Source organism: Prosopis cineraria, unplaced genomic scaffold, assembly GCF_029017545.1.
Source record: "Prosopis cineraria cultivar Desert tree isolate PC_DT_omini unplaced genomic scaffold, ASM2901754v1 PC1698, whole genome shotgun sequence".
Taxonomy (NCBI): Eukaryota; Viridiplantae; Streptophyta; class Magnoliopsida; order Fabales; family Fabaceae; genus Prosopis; species Prosopis cineraria.
In genome coordinates, this window is record NW_026557023.1 from 12337 (window position 1) to 28853 (window position 16517).

A 16517-nucleotide genomic window follows, 5' to 3' on the forward strand; every position below is an offset into this window, starting at 1 on the left:
ACAAGTAAAGTAGGATAATTAACAATAGTCTGTAAATAAATAAATAACATATAATATAAAAATTAATAAGTTGTCTTAAGATAATTTAAATATCTAAAATAAAAATAAGTTAAGCAAAATAATTAACTGCATTTCATAAATAAATAAGTGAAATAAAAAATTTTTGATATCAATTTTAAAAAAATAATTTTATCATTTTTTTAAATTTAATATTAAATTAATATTCTTGAATTGCAATAAAATTTCAAACATTTAGGGATTTTGAATTAAAATAAGTTTGGTCAAGAATTTTTATTGAAATTCTCGCTTTATTGTATTTGGAGAAATAGACATTTTAATGTTTAAAGATGGGCCGAGGAGTGAGAGAGTTTTGTGTATGAGGTGAGCCCAGTTCGTGATACCTTGCTGTCGATGAGGTCCTTCGCTTCCATTTCTCGTACCGGTGACTAGGAACGCACTCCGGCCAGGACACGCAGAGTAAGAAACAGAGAAGGCATGGGTGTCGACTACTACAAGGTTCTTCAGGTAGACCGAAATGCCAAAGATGATGATCTCAAGAAAGCCTATCGAAAGCTTGCCATGAAGTGGCACCCGGATAAAAACCCTAACAACAAGAAAGACGCTGAAGCTAAATTCAAGCAAATCTCCGAGGCTTACGATGTATGTTTCTATCAGTCAATCAATTCTCCTCTTCATCCGTAGTTCAATCTCGTTGTACTGGGAATTCGGTTAAAATTGGCAATTTCGAAAACTAAACTTTCTCAAATTTGATTCCTCAAAGTTTCTGCTTCTCTCAGGAAATTGAAACCGTAGGTTCTAACCGTAGGTTCTGTATGAGTTATTGGGTCTTGAATTTTAAACAGGTTCTGAGTGATCCACAAAAGCGAGCAGTATATGACCAATACGGTGAGGAGGGATTGAAGGGACAGGTGCCACCTCCAGGTTCCGGATTTTCAGGTGGTACTGATGGTGGCCCAACTACGTTCCGGTTCAACCCCAGGAGCGCAGACGATATATTTTCAGAGTTCTTTGGGTTTTCCAGTCCCTTTGGTGGAATGGGTGATATGGGTGCTCGTGCTGGTGCTTCTGGGTTTCCTCGTGGTATGTTCGGCGAAGATATTTTCACTTCATTTAGGAGTGGAGCTGGAGAGGGCTCTGGAAATATGCCAAGGAAAGGTGCACCCATCGAACGAAACCTGCCATGCAGTTTGGAGGATTTGTATAAAGGAACGACGAAGAAAATGAAGATTTCGAGGGATGTTATCGATGCCAGTGGGTGAGCTGTCTGCTTTAACTTAACAGTCCCCTGGCTCATTATTATTATTTTACCCCTGAAAGAAAGGGATAGAAGTACTGAACCCCAATATTTTTACTTGAAATATGCTGTTTGGTTTTTTGTCTTATTGGTTGATTTGAAACTTGATCGGTTGATTGGGTGGATTCATTCTTTTATTTGAAATTCAGCTGTGAATTTGTAGTCTTACATGCTCAGAGTAATCAACTTTTCCAATGGCAAGGTGGATTTTGTGTTGGGTTGAGATTTTTAAGTGCCTTTAGGCTCTGGGTTGGCCTTTTGAATCCAGACATAGATTAATGAACCTCACCTCTCCACATTTGTTAGCATAAATTTGAGTTGGATGAGTGCAGAAGTCAAAGGAGAAAAGATTACCCCCAGTCCTGAATCTCATCTTTGTGCTGTTTTTATCTTGGTCTTATGATTGGTAAATGTCTCAAATCTTCCTATTGGTCTTCTGGTGGTAGTTCTAATTTACAGCAGAATGTATTCCAGAATAAAATTTTTTATTTTGACGGCTAATAGGAATCTAGATGAAGGAAGTTCTAAGTACAGATGCTGACTGCTAATTGTTCCTCATGAATTTGATTCATTCGTGTTGTATGAAAAGCTTTGCACCACAGTTCAATCTAAAGTTTATTTGTGAATGGGCTAGGTTGTCATCATATTATTCACCTTAATTTTTGTATTTTTACTTTAGTATTTTGTTCTTTATAGTAGGCATTTAGTTTTTTTCCGGGTTACAGTTTCAGGTAAAAAGAATGGAGTGTTAATGCTGCATTGTGGGATAAGTCTTGTTATTATTGTTGTTCATACGGGATCATCTATGTCTTTGATGGACCCAGTGTCTGCTGAGTGAGAAACAAATTAATGAGATAAATTAGTTTTTATTAATCTAGAACTTTATTGGATGTGAAAAAAGCTGAATCGCAAAGATTGGATTCTCTGTCTTTTATAGATCTGTTGTATAAACTAGAAATGAAGTATTGAGGGAAATTGATTGGTCTGCTGTAATTTTATGATGAGGATATAAGATGTTGAGGTTACCAACTTGCACAACTGGAATAAAGATCAAGGGGGTGACATTTGTGGACGTTACAAAAGTTGTAAAGCTGGATTAAGAATGGATGATTTGCTTATACTTTATAGTTTATTGGCATTGAAAATATAAAAGGAATTATTTCCTGTATGAATTCTGCATATTGTAAGGTCCTAACGGGTGACATGCATACCTAGATAATTTAATTGTCTCAAGTATTTCAATATCTTCTCAGCATGGGCTATGTATACATTCTCTGTTCCCTTTTTGCTTGAAAACTTCTCTTGGTAATGCAAAAGATGGCATGCGACAGATTAAGAAATGTGGTTGTTTGGTTCTTTGTCTCTTTTTTGAGAGAAACTATTTCTCAAGTTAGTAAAGATAAGGTAGATCATTGGAATCTCTGGTTGTTTTCCATCTAGGCTTTGTTCTAGGAAGAACTTTATCTATGCGTTTGTGTTTTTTGCTAAAATGTGTTTGAAGTGCCCATATATTTAGTTCTGAAGGGGGTTCAACCCTGTTACCTATTGAGATCTCAGGCAATAATAGTAGACTAAGCTTTTCACAGGGCCAGAAGCTTAGGTGCTTAAATTAAAGGTACTGGCAGTTTCTGCTCTTAGTATTGTTATTAGCATTGTGTCTTACAACTGGATGAGATGCTTGAAGTTGAATGGGGATTTCTTTTTAGTGCAATTTGAGGTCATTTACTGCAACACTCAGTGGTGCAGTTTTTGTATTGACTTTATATACAACTTAGCTACCTAAGTTAAATGGTTAATTGGTTAAATACTCTATACAAAATTAAGTGGTTAATTGTTTCATAAATGTTTGCTCGTTACTACATATGCTATCTATTGAAATAATTTCTTAAGGACCTCTGAAGACAATGTGAAGTGTCATATTTGATGAGTGTCCGATATACATTAAACATGACACAACTTCAGTTTTTAAGTTTGGTGTTTCATTGGTTTCTATATGTCAAGATGTGAAATTTGCAGCATTATTCCAAGATTATAATAGTAAATTCAAGATAAGTGAACCAAAGTATTTCGAATTAGTTGTGACTTTTCTACTCAGTCCACCAAATCTTTTCTTCTTGTGCAGGAAGCCCACTACAGTAGAGGAAATTCTGACAATTGAGATCAAGCCTGGTTGGAAGAAAGGTACCAAAATAACATTTCCTGAGAAGGGAAATGAACAAAGAGGAGTTATACCTGCAGACCTTGTCTTTATTATTGATGAGAAGCCTCATAGTGTCTTCAAGCGGGATGGCAATGATCTTGTTGTCACCCAGAAGGTATCTCTGGTAGAAGCACTGACGGGTTACACGGCACAACTGACAACCCTGGATGGGCGGAATCTTACTGTACCAATCAGCTCCATCATTAGTCCCACATATGAAGAAGTTGTTAAGGGAGAGGGTATGCCCATTCCCAAAGAACCTTCCAAGAAGGGGAACTTGAGAATCAAGTTTAACATCAAATTCCCCTCCAGGCTTACAGCAGAGCAGAAAAGCGGCATTAAGAGATTATTGACATCTCCATAGACTCTGGCGGTAGCTCTCCCTACCACCATGTTAACCAAATCGTGTGAGATTGCAATTGTGCTGCTTGCTGATTTTCGATTTTAAATGGAAATTCTTGATTTGGTGAACTGAATTTCTTTAGAACAACATTAGGAGTTTGATATTTGTTTTTGCTGCTTAATTCTTCTCCTATATTATTTTGTTTCTGGTCTTCTTTGAGCTTTGAGAATTTTGTTCAACCACTTGTTTCTATGGAAGTGTTGGCCAGAATTGAATTTCTTTGTACTCCCAGATTAGGACCTTTCTTTCTGTCCTACTCTTAATTTCCCTCTTTGTTTCATCCGTTTCAGCCAGCTTCAATTTAATTGAGTTTTATTTTTTTAAAAAAATTGTTGCAATATAAATTTAACCTACTTTGGTTACAATATAAATTCAACTTTCTACAGAAATGTGTTTGGGGAGGAAATTACACCAAACTGTGATTGTGTATGGAGTTCAATTCTTTTTTACATACATTTTCTTTCTTTTTGAATACATGGCCACGGTAAAAATCGTGCAAGAGACCAAAATTAGATTATGTCGGAAGCCATAAGGTTTCTACATTCAGTGGGCGGTTTATCAAAGAAAGTAGTATCAAAATGATTCCTTGAAGTCATTTAGGCTACAAAGTTGGCACAACAGTTTGTTTCTCTGTAGATGTGATCAAAGGTGATTTCCTAATTCTTCATAGAGATGCTTCGAATGTTCTTTAAAATTTGTGCGAGGAGGCGGCTTTGCTCGACATCACTTTCAATGAGGGAAGAGCCTCCATAAAATTGGAGCAAACATTTACTTTGGTAATGTTACCATTCCAGCATATGTTAAGTTTTTTCAAAATTCTTATAAGCTCGGCTGTAATGGTGGATTGATAACCAAGATTCATAGTAAATTCTCTGATCCAATTCCCTTGGCGGTCTCTGATTAGTCCTCCAGAAGAAGTTGCTCCATTGTGTTTGACTAAACCATCAACGTCAAGTTTAAATCATCCAATTTTTGGTGGATATCATTTAGCTTCGTATCTGGAGTTGATTCTGTTTAAAAAATCAACTTTAACTTGGAGCTTCACGTCATTGATAATTTGGTTGGTATTAGAGAAAGTGATGTCTTTTTTTGCATTTGTATCTCTTGAGTAAATTTTTTTGCATCTTGCTTTCCAGATGTTCTAGCAAGTATGAGCAAACAGTTTCTACCAAAGCAATCTTCATGTGGACATGCTTTTTGCTTTGTTTTTAACATTTCAAATTATCAAATCCTGCATAGAAAGAGAAAAAAATATCACTTTTGGATGGATTAATTAATTTTTTCCAAACCTCATTTACATCTTTACAATCACGTAAAATGTGAATAGAAAAGTTAGGAGAGTTGTAACTAAGTGGGCATTTGCGTTGCTGAACGTTTTTTTCAATTGAAGATCGTGACATTTATTTGTAGCTGACCTCAAGCCGCCTTTCAAAGGAAATATTTAATTTTCTTATATATAGGCTATTTTTAGATTTTAGACCATATGTTATAATAATTCTTTTCTTGTTGATTGTTAATGGCTTTGTAGGCAAATTTGATAGAGAAGTTCTTGTCGCTAGAGGGCCTCCAAATAATAATATCATCTTCACCATAAGAATTAGGTGATTGCATAAGGGTAATTTATTTAATAATACTCTGATGAAGGTAGCTTCTCAGGATTTCTTTCTTTCTTTTAATTCCTATTTGAATACACTATTTGGTATTTGCTATTACAAAATTTTCTGCCATTTACATGCACGATGCAGCAAATTCGAATGGAAATATAAAGAGAATGCTAGTTGTAAAAGGGAAACAATATGGTTAAAGAGAATTATTTTTGGCTTGCCAGGAAGAATTTGTTTGTGTTCTCGATTTGGTTTTACGGGAAACTTTTAATAATATGGAAGAGTCAATTTATGAGAAGTTAATCATGATGGCGGAAAGGAAAGAAAACTGTTGGCATTCTCTAAACCCTGTTGTACAAGGAAGAGAAAGGTATCAGTTGTCAAGGAATAAAATAAAAAGGAAAAAGTTATTCAAAGTTGTTTATATATAATATCATTTTTTTGTATTTTAATTAAAAAAAACACTAATATCATTATAAAATTTATAGAAGATTGTTCTATTTGTAAGTCATGATTCATTTTAAATTTTTTGTAATGCACCAAATTTTCATATAATTTTATCTACATATTATTTCAATTAAACTTATTTGAGTAGTAGAAGGCAATTTCTGCCTTCAAGTCGATGGACTTTGGTTTTTCTTCACTGAGGTCTTTCATTGTATCCCCTATTGTAAGTCTGAACTTTCATATGAAATTTTAACAATATAAACGGTAAAAGGGCAACATACCATCTAAATTATATGTAGAGTAGCATTAAAGATCTGAAACTTATTTATTATGTAATTTTTTTTTACTTTTGAATTCGTTGCAACCTCCCCCTTGACATTAAATAAAAGATACTCCTTCTAATCCTATTTCTAGGGGAGAGAGAGTAGATTTTGGTCCTATTTAAAATCACGTCATTAAGTTTTTATAATAATTTTTTTTATCTTCCATTAAATGTTGTAGAGAGAAAATATGTTATTGAATTGTGTATATTTAATAAGGGCAAAATTAAAAACTTATTAAATTTTAAGACAGAATTAATGAGTTTTAAAATTTTTCTTGATACTGGTGAAACATGTTGGAAGTAACTTGTAAATAGGACCAAAAAAGTAATGTCTATTACTATATGGTTGTCTCATTGGTTCATGCACATGTCAGGTAAAAATGAATGCCACACGTTTGAACTAGGAGGCCGTACTACCATAAAATACCAACATTATCTTCTATTTAATGTCAGGGAAAACTTGTTATGAATTCAAAAGTTGAGGAAATAAATTATATAATAAAGGAATATAAAATTTCTAGTGTTACTTGACTTATAGTTTAAAAGATAAATTGCTCAGTCATGCTAAATTAATATGCACTTTTAAATACTATTAAATTTGAATCATAAAATAAAAATTGACAATCTAAATTTGTAGTGTTTCGCTTCACGACAATAAAGAGAATTCACACTCAAAGTGCATCATATTTATATCATCAATCTGTCAATATACATATAAAATTTATATGAAATCATCATAAATCATGAAAAATTCTCACCCTTAGTATTGCAACATAGGATAAATACAACTTTAAATTTTTATATTTTGCTTGAGTTTTGTTATAGGTTTTTATATCTTTTAAGGACTTAAAATACCAAAAAGTAAAAGTATAGAGATTTAGAATATTAAAAAAAATACAGAAACTTATAGCAAAACTGGAACAAAGTGGGACCCAAAGTTATGTTTGTTAGGAAAATTTCAAGGAGGGACCCTTGACCACCCATAATGAAAAAGAAAGCCCCTCAATTTTTGAATTTCACTAAAAGACTCGTGCAAATTTTCATTTGAATTTCTGATAGAAATGGCAAAATTATCCTCATTTAAATGAACAACATAAACGGCTTGCTTATTTTTATATTGTATATTGTTTATTACTTACGAAATTTATTCATTTTCTTACTTCACTTATTTATAATCTTAGTTTCACTGATTTCATTCCAAGTGTTGATTTCATGATAAAATGATTTATTTGTTCTCATACTGTATGTGGTTTATTTACTTACGGAATATTGTTCGTTTCCCTGCTTCACTTGTTTATGACCCTAGAATGAAATAAGGTGAAAGTAGAATTATAAACAAATAAAATAGGAAAACGAACAATATAACGTAAGTAAATAAACAACATACAATATGAGAACGAATAAGTCATTTATATTATTCATTTAAATGAGGATAATTTTATCATTTTTGTCAGAAATTTAAACAAGAATCCATACGAGTCATTCAACAAAATTTTAAAAATTTAAGAGTTTTCTTTTTTATTATGTTTCATCAGGCGCCCTTGACTAAAATTTTCCCATCGTTCCCTGCACACATGATGCTGCCATTTAGCTAAGCAAATGGTGGGCTGGACTACAGAGTCCGAGCTCTTACACTAGTTGACTTATTAAATTGTCTGTTTGCAAAAAGAACTTTGGTCTAACGTTGACTTAGCTTCGGCCTAAAATCAAAAGGAGATGCTTTTTGACTTGGTCATTTTACGTGATTCAACTCAAGCATCCGCCTAAATTCTTTACTCCTTCACTTTCATTTTAAAATTGTAATTGTAATATAAGGAAAAAAGAAACAAATACCTCCAAAACTTTTCCAAATGAACAACGGCCAACTAGCCATAAAAATATAATAATAATAATAATAATAATAATAATCTAAACGTGATTAGGTAATTACAATGTTGTACCTTGATTAATAAATCATTTCCTAAAGTAATGGAATTTAAAATTTTAAGAGTTAACTTACACTAAAACAATTAGTGTAAGTTATTTAAAATCCAATATATCACGCCTAACTAGGAAAAAAGTATTTGTCACTTATATTCTTCAATCAAGCTTGAGTCCACACTCATTAATTAAAAAGCAGAGGATACACTGGCAGTGACAACAAGAACAAGTGAAGATAGGAATTTGGAACCTTTAGAACAAATTTAAACGTGTAAAACATTCAAAGTGAAGGAAATATATAAATAATAAAATATAATATATATATATTATTTTATAAAATTTTTTAATCATATTTTTTAGTATATTTTTTTACAGATCTGGCAATGAAATAGTTCTAAAATTAAAAAATGATAAATATTTATGGAGTAAAAATAAAATGGGGGTAAAACCGTAAAAACGACGAGAGAAGCGCATAGCGTTATTTACACACACCACTCTCTCTTTCTTTTCTCTTCTGTATCTCTATTTTTCCTCTTGTTTCTTCGTACCGTTTTCTTGCAGATCACATGCATCTCAGTCACCATCGATCTCGTCGATCCCTTCTTCTTTCTTCACTTCTTCTTCTTCATCTTCCTAGTGTTTCAATTCGACCCTTTCCGCTTAGATCTCAATCGCTGTTCATGGAAATGGCTTCTAGTCCTCGCACCGTGGAGGAGATCTTCAAGGATTATAGTGCTCGGAGAGCCGGTGTTGTTCGTGCTTTGACTCAAGGTTATGCTCGGATCAATTTCTTAATAACTTCGTTTCTAATTCATTTCCTGAATGTGACTTTTTCTTAATTTATCTGTTGCATCTGACATTTTTTTTCCCTTCTCAGATGTGGACGAATTTTACGGACTCTGTGATCCAGGTAATTCGAATTCTTCAATCTTGTTTTCTTTTGACATTTACGTAAAATTATTCTGTTTTGTCACTTTATTTTTTGTTGCTTCCATAATTTGTAGCTGAATTTCATGATTTTATTTCTAGTCTGTATGTGAATTATGAGTACTCGTTAGAATGGCTCATGTTGACTTTCTTTTTTCCCAGATAATTCGTTGAAAATGAAAGTCAAAGCCTTGCATGACTCTTGTGCAGTTTAATTCCTGTTAAAGCTCTAAACCTTGCATGACTCTGGAATTGAGACTAGTTCTCTGTTTGATTGCCTTGCTGGATTTAAACAAGAATTTTGAAAGTTCTGTTGCTGTTTGAATTTATGTTCTGGTATATTGAATGTCCGGGAATGTCAACTCAACTTGTTTTCCTTTATCTTCTCGATTCCGAATGTATATTCTTTCTTAGTTCTTTTGGTTTATTCATTCCAATCCTTTAATTCATTCCTTTGATTTTAAAGTTCCCTATGTGTCTGTTTAAGAAAAGGAGAACTTGTGCCTTTATGGACATCCAAATGAAACCTGGGAAGTAACTCTGCCAGCAGAGGAAGTTCCCCCGGAGCTTCCTGAGCCAGCTCTTGGAATCAATTTTGCTAGAGATGGCATGATTCGCAGGGACTGGCTTTCTCTTGTTGCTGTTCATAGCGATTCATGGCTGCTTTCTGTGGCATTTTATCTTGGGGCCCGTCTCAACCGCAATGAAAGGTACCATCTAGATCTTCTGCAGGTTCATGCATATGGTGATGGTTTCAGTTTTATGTGCTCTGTATCTGTTAAGGACATGCTTAAGCATATAAAATATTGAGGTTAAAAACAATGTTAATAATATGAGTTTTTGCTCTAGATCTGTCAAGGACATTGACCATTGATACTTGCCTTTTGCTGAAGGTTATGAGCATGACTTGGTGGGGTTGTTTTAATATAAATCCTCAGTTTTCTTATTAAAAAATTGTTGGCAATTTTTGGCAGGCAGAGATTATTTGAAATGTTTGATATAAGGATTTTTATGAGGGGAACAAATTGAATCACTTCTCCTTATACAGAAACTACCAGAATAGGCAGGATATTAGTAAATGCAATATCTCTTGTTTCTTTTCTTGTTTTAACTGTTTTCCCTCATCATCAGCTGCTACTAATCACACGGCTCCTTCTATTGATGGTAAATTTGATTCTTTATGGCAGGAAGCGTTTATTTAGCTTGATCAATGATCTTCCCACTGTCTTTGAAGTTGTGACTGAGAGAAAACCTATAAAGGACAAGCCAACTGCGGACAGTGGAAGCAAGTCCAGGGGCAGCACCAAGGTCAGTAGTTTCTTTTTAGTTGATGACTGCGTCTTTGTTTCTTCTGGGTGGGTCACCTCTGGCTGTATTTCTTGCGAGTTGCCTTAAAACAACGGAATCAATTATGTCAATGGCACTTCTTTGTGAAATTTTTAATTAGTTTTATATGTTTGTGTTTGGGAAAGAAAACCGAGAGTAACTTCTTAATGTATTGTATGTTATACTTCTAAAAGTGATCTGTACCTTTTCTGTGTCCTACAATTGGAGGAACCTAAAAAGAAAAATCTCCTTTTAAAAAATTTCAAACAAGTGCAGCTCACATTTATCAGCATGTTGGCTTCACTTTGTGAGTCATGGGTTTGATTGCGCATGCATCACTCTGAAACAGTTCACATTTATCTATTGTAATTTTTGTTACCGAAATTTTAGAATCAGCTTTTGAGAAGTAGTTAATACCAAACCAAGCTAATGAAGCTATAGAATGTTATTGTTTGTAGTCACTTCAACCTCTGCAGAGTATTTCAGTGGACTGTATTGTACAAAGCTTTTTTGCTCAACCACGTTGGCTTTATGTTATTGTGCCACGAAAATAACAATCACTGTGAGAGTCAAGTCTTATAAAGCACTCTCTAAACATATCCATGGAATGAAGCCATATGTATTCCTTATTTGATGCACAATAGATTTATCTGCAGAGATCAAGTGATGGGCAAGTCAAAAGCAATCCAAATTTGCCGATGAGGGTTATGAGGAGGACGAAGATGAGCATAGCGAAACCCTTTGTGGGAGCTGTGGTGGAAATTACAATGCAGATGAATTTTGGATGGCTGCGATGTCTGTGAGAGGTGGTTCCATGGGAAATGTGTGAAGATTACTCCTGCAAAGGCTGAGAGCATAAAGCAATACAAATGTCCATCCTGCATGAGGAGGGGCAAGCCCTAGACACTAGCTCATATAATAACGGCCCACAGATTACAGACTGTCCTCTTACTCAAGGCAGGTCCTTGCATATGTTTGCCTGTCTAAAGGATCATATCTTAAGGATTATGTTTAATTTCACCCAGATGATATTTAGTGTATGATATATATATATAGATTAGAATATGTTTTGTTCTAATTTGTTAATCAGTTGAAAATTGCTTGAATGTACAGACAGTATGGTCACTTGTTCACTCCTCACTTATCTTCCTATCACGCATGATATTTGTCATGTTTCTTTACCAGTTAATGCGATGGCTGTTGGACAAGATAGGATAGTTCTATGGAGAGGTTAAACTTCCTAATCTTTAAATCAAGATTGATTCTCGTGATGTTTGAATTAAGAATACACTATTGAAGCGTAAAACTCGTGAATCTTGAGGCGCACTTATAATGGTAAGAAAACTTGGGCCTCTTCCTCTGCTGGGACACTTTGATGCAATGTGTGTTTTATAGAGAAAATGAAAATGTATATATTTCCTTTTCTTTCCAGGTACAACTCGTTTTCTTTCTAAAAAACATTCTTGCACCAAACGTGTAGTGAATTTATTCCTTGGAGCAAAGTCTTAATTTATATGTTATATTTTCTCATTCTTATCCTACCTATAATATCAAACAAAGCAAAATACGAGCACAAGGGAATACAGTCGCAAATACACAATTTCCCTCGGGCATAATCCAAAATTTCACTTGTGGCCATGAATGTAGTCACTTGGATATTAAATTTTAGCTTATTATGAATGTAGTCACTCAGATATTAAATTTTACTTCCAAGAAAAATTTTCTTTATTACAATTATCAAGCATGATAATCAAAATCGTGGAGAGCGGTTGAAATCATTTTGGGCCCTCATATTGGGCTGCTCACCATTTAACCCATTCCTCAATACAGTACATTTATAAAAAGACCATTGGGCCCAAAAAGACTGTATACAGCTTTATTTTTATTTTTTTGGACAAAAAAAGTTTAAATAAATTAGGTCTCGAGAGCTCATCAAAGTTTGAACATATCTTTAGGTTCAATGAATGCTTACAAAAGTACTTACATATTGTCCACTAAACAAGTATTCACATTGATAATTGAATTTAATTCTGCAATCTTATATATTATGAATCAAATCCTTATTAACTAAATTAATATTGGTTGGTTTGGATACAACTTTTACATAAAGTGGGATAATTTTGATAAGAAAAAATTGGATCTTAATTCCAAAATAAATATCAACAATTATTATTAATATCCGGAATGTGGCCCAAAGAATAGTCTACAACTGTGTGTCTAAAAAAAATGCAGACCATAATTATGCTCATTGACGTTCATGTGGTATACAATTGTGAATACATACATACATGCATTTTATTTCAACCATTGAAATTAAATTTCAATAATTTTATTTATTTAAAATATTTAAATAAAAAAAAATATAAACATTTAGATGTAATGTAGACAATTCAAAATTATGTCTTACTGGACATGTTTTAAGATATGTAAGGTTGTTATTGAAAATTGAACTGTTTTTATTTCTTTCTTTCTTTTTTCATTTTGTTGGCCAAATAAAAAAAAGAATAATGATATTAAAGTCCTAAAACAACGAATTTATGACAGTTATGTCCTCAATAAATTTTTATCAAAAATCAATTGTAAAATAATGATTTAAATAGTTATAAATTTAGGAGTTTTAATTAAAAAAATATTTTAATTCTAAATATACGATTTAATTTATAGTTGGGATTCTTGTTTACAATTGTTTGAATTAATATTCACAATTTTTTTTTAATTTTTTTTGAGGATCTAATTGTCATAAATTTCTTGTTATAAGATTTTATTGTTGCCCACCCAAAAGAAAACGACTTGTAACACAAATCTCATTGAAATTAAGGCTACGTTTGGCACAGGGAATTGGACTTTGGTGTGTATTGGAAGACAGAGGGTTTTAGAATTGGGAATCGAGTGATAAAATGATGGAAAGAGACTATTTATCATATAATCAAAGATGAAAAGTTGATTGTTTTTTGTTAAATCAGCTTATCAAGCCTCTCACTCTATTGAATGAAATGATGTTGAGGCTAAATGGAAGAGTATCTGGAAGCTACTTGTGGTGCAAAGGGTTCAGACTTTTATCTGGTTACTTTTTAAAGGTCAGCTTCTCACAAATGTTGAATGTCTTCTTTCTAAGATAACGCATGACTCACAATATTCTGTCTGCCATGACCCAATAGAAGATATCAATCATGCCTTCAAAAATTGTCCTTTTGTAGCAAATATCTAGAAAAAAGTTCTACCCCTTGATATGCATGATGAATTCTATCAGAGTGACTTTACCACATGGCTTTTTAATATACTTTGATCACCCAATGTTGACATTTCTTGAAAACTGGCATTAGTATTTTAAGTTGGAAACTATAGGAAGTTCGCAACAAACACATATTCATTGAGAAGGTTGTTGATAAATCTTCTTTCCTTGTATATATTAAAGCTATCGTGAATCATACTCATAGGTCTTTTTTGCTCTTTAAAAGCCTGATGTAATTGCTTTTCACTTTCTTGTACATATTGCATATATATGTTTTTTTTAATAAATTTCCTTTTCACTAAAAAAAAAGATGAAAAGTTAAAAGTACATGGTTGAAAATCAATGAAATGTTGATTTATGATTCAATCAACGGCCACTTCTTTTATCAAGAAGGTAAAACAATCTTTTGGCTTATTTTTATCTCCATTTCTTCACTTTTTTCATTCTATCAAATATCACTAACCAATAGTATATTTTGCTTTATTTCTATGCAAAACATCTTTTTTATTTTTATCCCCTTTCCATAGTCATATTCATTTTATTGAAAATCTTTTCTGTGGTCTAAATACAGTATAGGCAAGTATACTATTCAGAAGTATGACCTCCTGATTCTGAAGAAAGAACCATCTGTCATTTCTGCACACACAACCATGTACTATGAGTTATCCATAAGGTACAAAAATCAAGGTATTGAAAATGAAATTCACTATTAAATTAGTGAAAGATAATGGTTAAATTATAATCAGAACATAATCAAACTATTATGAACAAAATATTTTATTATAATAACAGCAATAAGCTTTATTTACTATATAAGATTGGCTATATAGATTGTATGATAGCATTGTTTTCTAACATCAATAAAACTTTTAGCAGAATTATTAATTAAGGTCTCATTCAACAATTTTTATAAGTATTTTTTTTTCTCTATCCCTCTTTTTTCAGGACTCAAAATTATTCATTTCACTCTCCTCACCGATATCTCTTACGACCTTCTTCGTATATGTTCAAATTATATTAGATGATTTTCTACTATTTTCCCATCAATATATGCCACAATTGCTTTTTCTTGTATATACTAATTTCAAACTTTATATTTTTGTGTATGCCCCTACATCCATATAAACATTTGCATTATCCGCTATTTTAAATTTATGCTCATGTTTTCTCTTTAAAGCCTGTAGCATGGCAAGTTTTTATAATAGCTTGATAAAATTTTCTTTTAGTTTATTAGGTACTTTTTGATTATAAAAACTTATTTAGCCATTCTCCATTTAAACCTCTTGTATCTTATGTGTAATATCCCAATCAATTTCCCATCACGTTGAATAATTATTTCCAAATATATAAAGTTTTTCACTTGTGATATGACCTGATCTCGTATCTCATTTTCAAATTATTATCAACTGATCTCTTATAAAAAAATGCAATGCAGATATTCTGTCTCACTCTTATTCAAGTGAAAACCCTTCAACTCCAAGATTCTCTTCCATAATTCAAGGTTGTAGTTAATATCTTTTCTTAACTTCACAATAAGAATTATATCATTTAAAAAAAATATACAATTAAAAAATTTCTGCTTAAATATATTCAGCCAGAACATCTACAATTGGGCAAGGGCAGACCCACATGTTGCTTGAGAGGCGCCTGGCCCCTATTCCCCCATAGCCATTTCATATATGTGCGGGAACTGAGGTTACAATGTGTATTCAGTTGAGTGGCTCCCAAGAAAAAAAAAGAAAAAAGAGAAAACTTCTCCCTTTCTCTCTCACACGTGTGTTTGTAAGGAAAGTCACTCCCATTTGCATATATGTAAATTCTAATTTATTATTTATTTATCAATTAAATAGATATAAATGTATATTGTATTAATTTATAAAAATATTTTTATTATCAATGCAAGATGAATATTTTTTTTATTAATAAAAAAGAGTGAATTTAATATTAATAAGGCATATGTTAGTTTCTCACTAGATTTTTTTTAAAAAAAATTCTTGAATACATATTGTTATAAAAAATTGAATAATTACTTTAATAAATTATTTTAATTATTTAATGTGCATATATTATTTATTAGTATTGGTTTCAGTACATCAAGTTGTAGTTTTTTTTAATGTTTCTATCATATGCATAAATTAAACATATAACTTATTTTTAATTTATAAAAAATATTATATAATTTAATTTAATGATTCTTATCTTATTATTTTTTCATTTTGTAAAAAAAATTTAATTAAATTTTTATTCTAAAATTTTAAAAAATTAAAGAATGAATTATTAATATATAAAATAATTTTTTATTTAAATTGGCCCCCTGCACTACCCATCCTAGTACTACCTTGGAATCGGGTCAAACAAATAAGGGTTTAAAAATGATTCATGATATAGGCTAATCCTATAAAAAAAATCATTTACCTTTCTTCCATATGTTCTTTTATTAGTTGTTGCCCTTTTTACAAATTTTGTATAGCTCTAATATAGATAATTGAAACTTGTTATTTTTTTTCAAAGATTTTTTAAAGAAGAGGGTTGTGTTAGGCTATTAAAACCAAAATATTAATTTATTGATATTGATGTTTATAATTTTTAGATTAATAATATTAATTTATTGATATTGATGTACAATTGAAAGTAGGGAGAATGACATTAAGGACCGAAAACTTGAATTAAACTTGAATAAAGACTAATAATATGAAACAAAGACCAAGGTCTAATAGTATGAAACTCTCAAAATAAAAATTTGCAAATGAAATTCATTAATTTTTAGAGGAAAACTTGTTAAATATCACTACCTGAAAATCGTTTTCCTTCCCAAATTACG

The 16517-nt window shown here is 31.9% G+C and overlaps 1 protein-coding gene and 1 pseudogene across 1 annotated transcript; both read left to right on the top strand.

Moving 5' to 3' along the window:
• Positions 1–365: 365 nt before the first annotated feature.
• Positions 366–4133, top strand: LOC129300673 (uncharacterized). Its single transcript, XM_054939251.1, has 3 exons — positions 366–660; positions 864–1276; positions 3438–4133. Exons 1-3 carry the CDS (start codon positions 496–498, stop codon positions 3877–3879), a joined length of 1020 nt encoding a protein of 339 aa, XP_054795226.1. The 5' UTR covers positions 366–495; the 3' UTR covers positions 3880–4133.
• Positions 4134–8808: 4675 nt separating this feature from the next.
• On the top strand, positions 8809–11570 carry LOC129300672 (PHD finger protein ALFIN-LIKE 1-like; annotated as a pseudogene).
• Positions 11571–16517: the final 4947 nt, after the last annotated feature.

Bases quoted from the DNA above. Each gene is read 5' to 3' on its own strand.
- LOC129300673 (XM_054939251.1), top strand. From the start codon at position 496: ATGGGTGTCGACTACTACAAGGTTCTTCAGGTAGACCGAAATGCCAAA. The intron at 661-863 runs GTATGTTTCTAT...AATTTTAAACAG, and splicing joins AAATCTCCGAGGCTTACGAT to GTTCTGAGTGATCCACAAAA. The intron at 1,277-3,437 runs GTGAGCTGTCTG...CTTCTTGTGCAG, and splicing joins GATGTTATCGATGCCAGTGG to GAAGCCCACTACAGTAGAGG.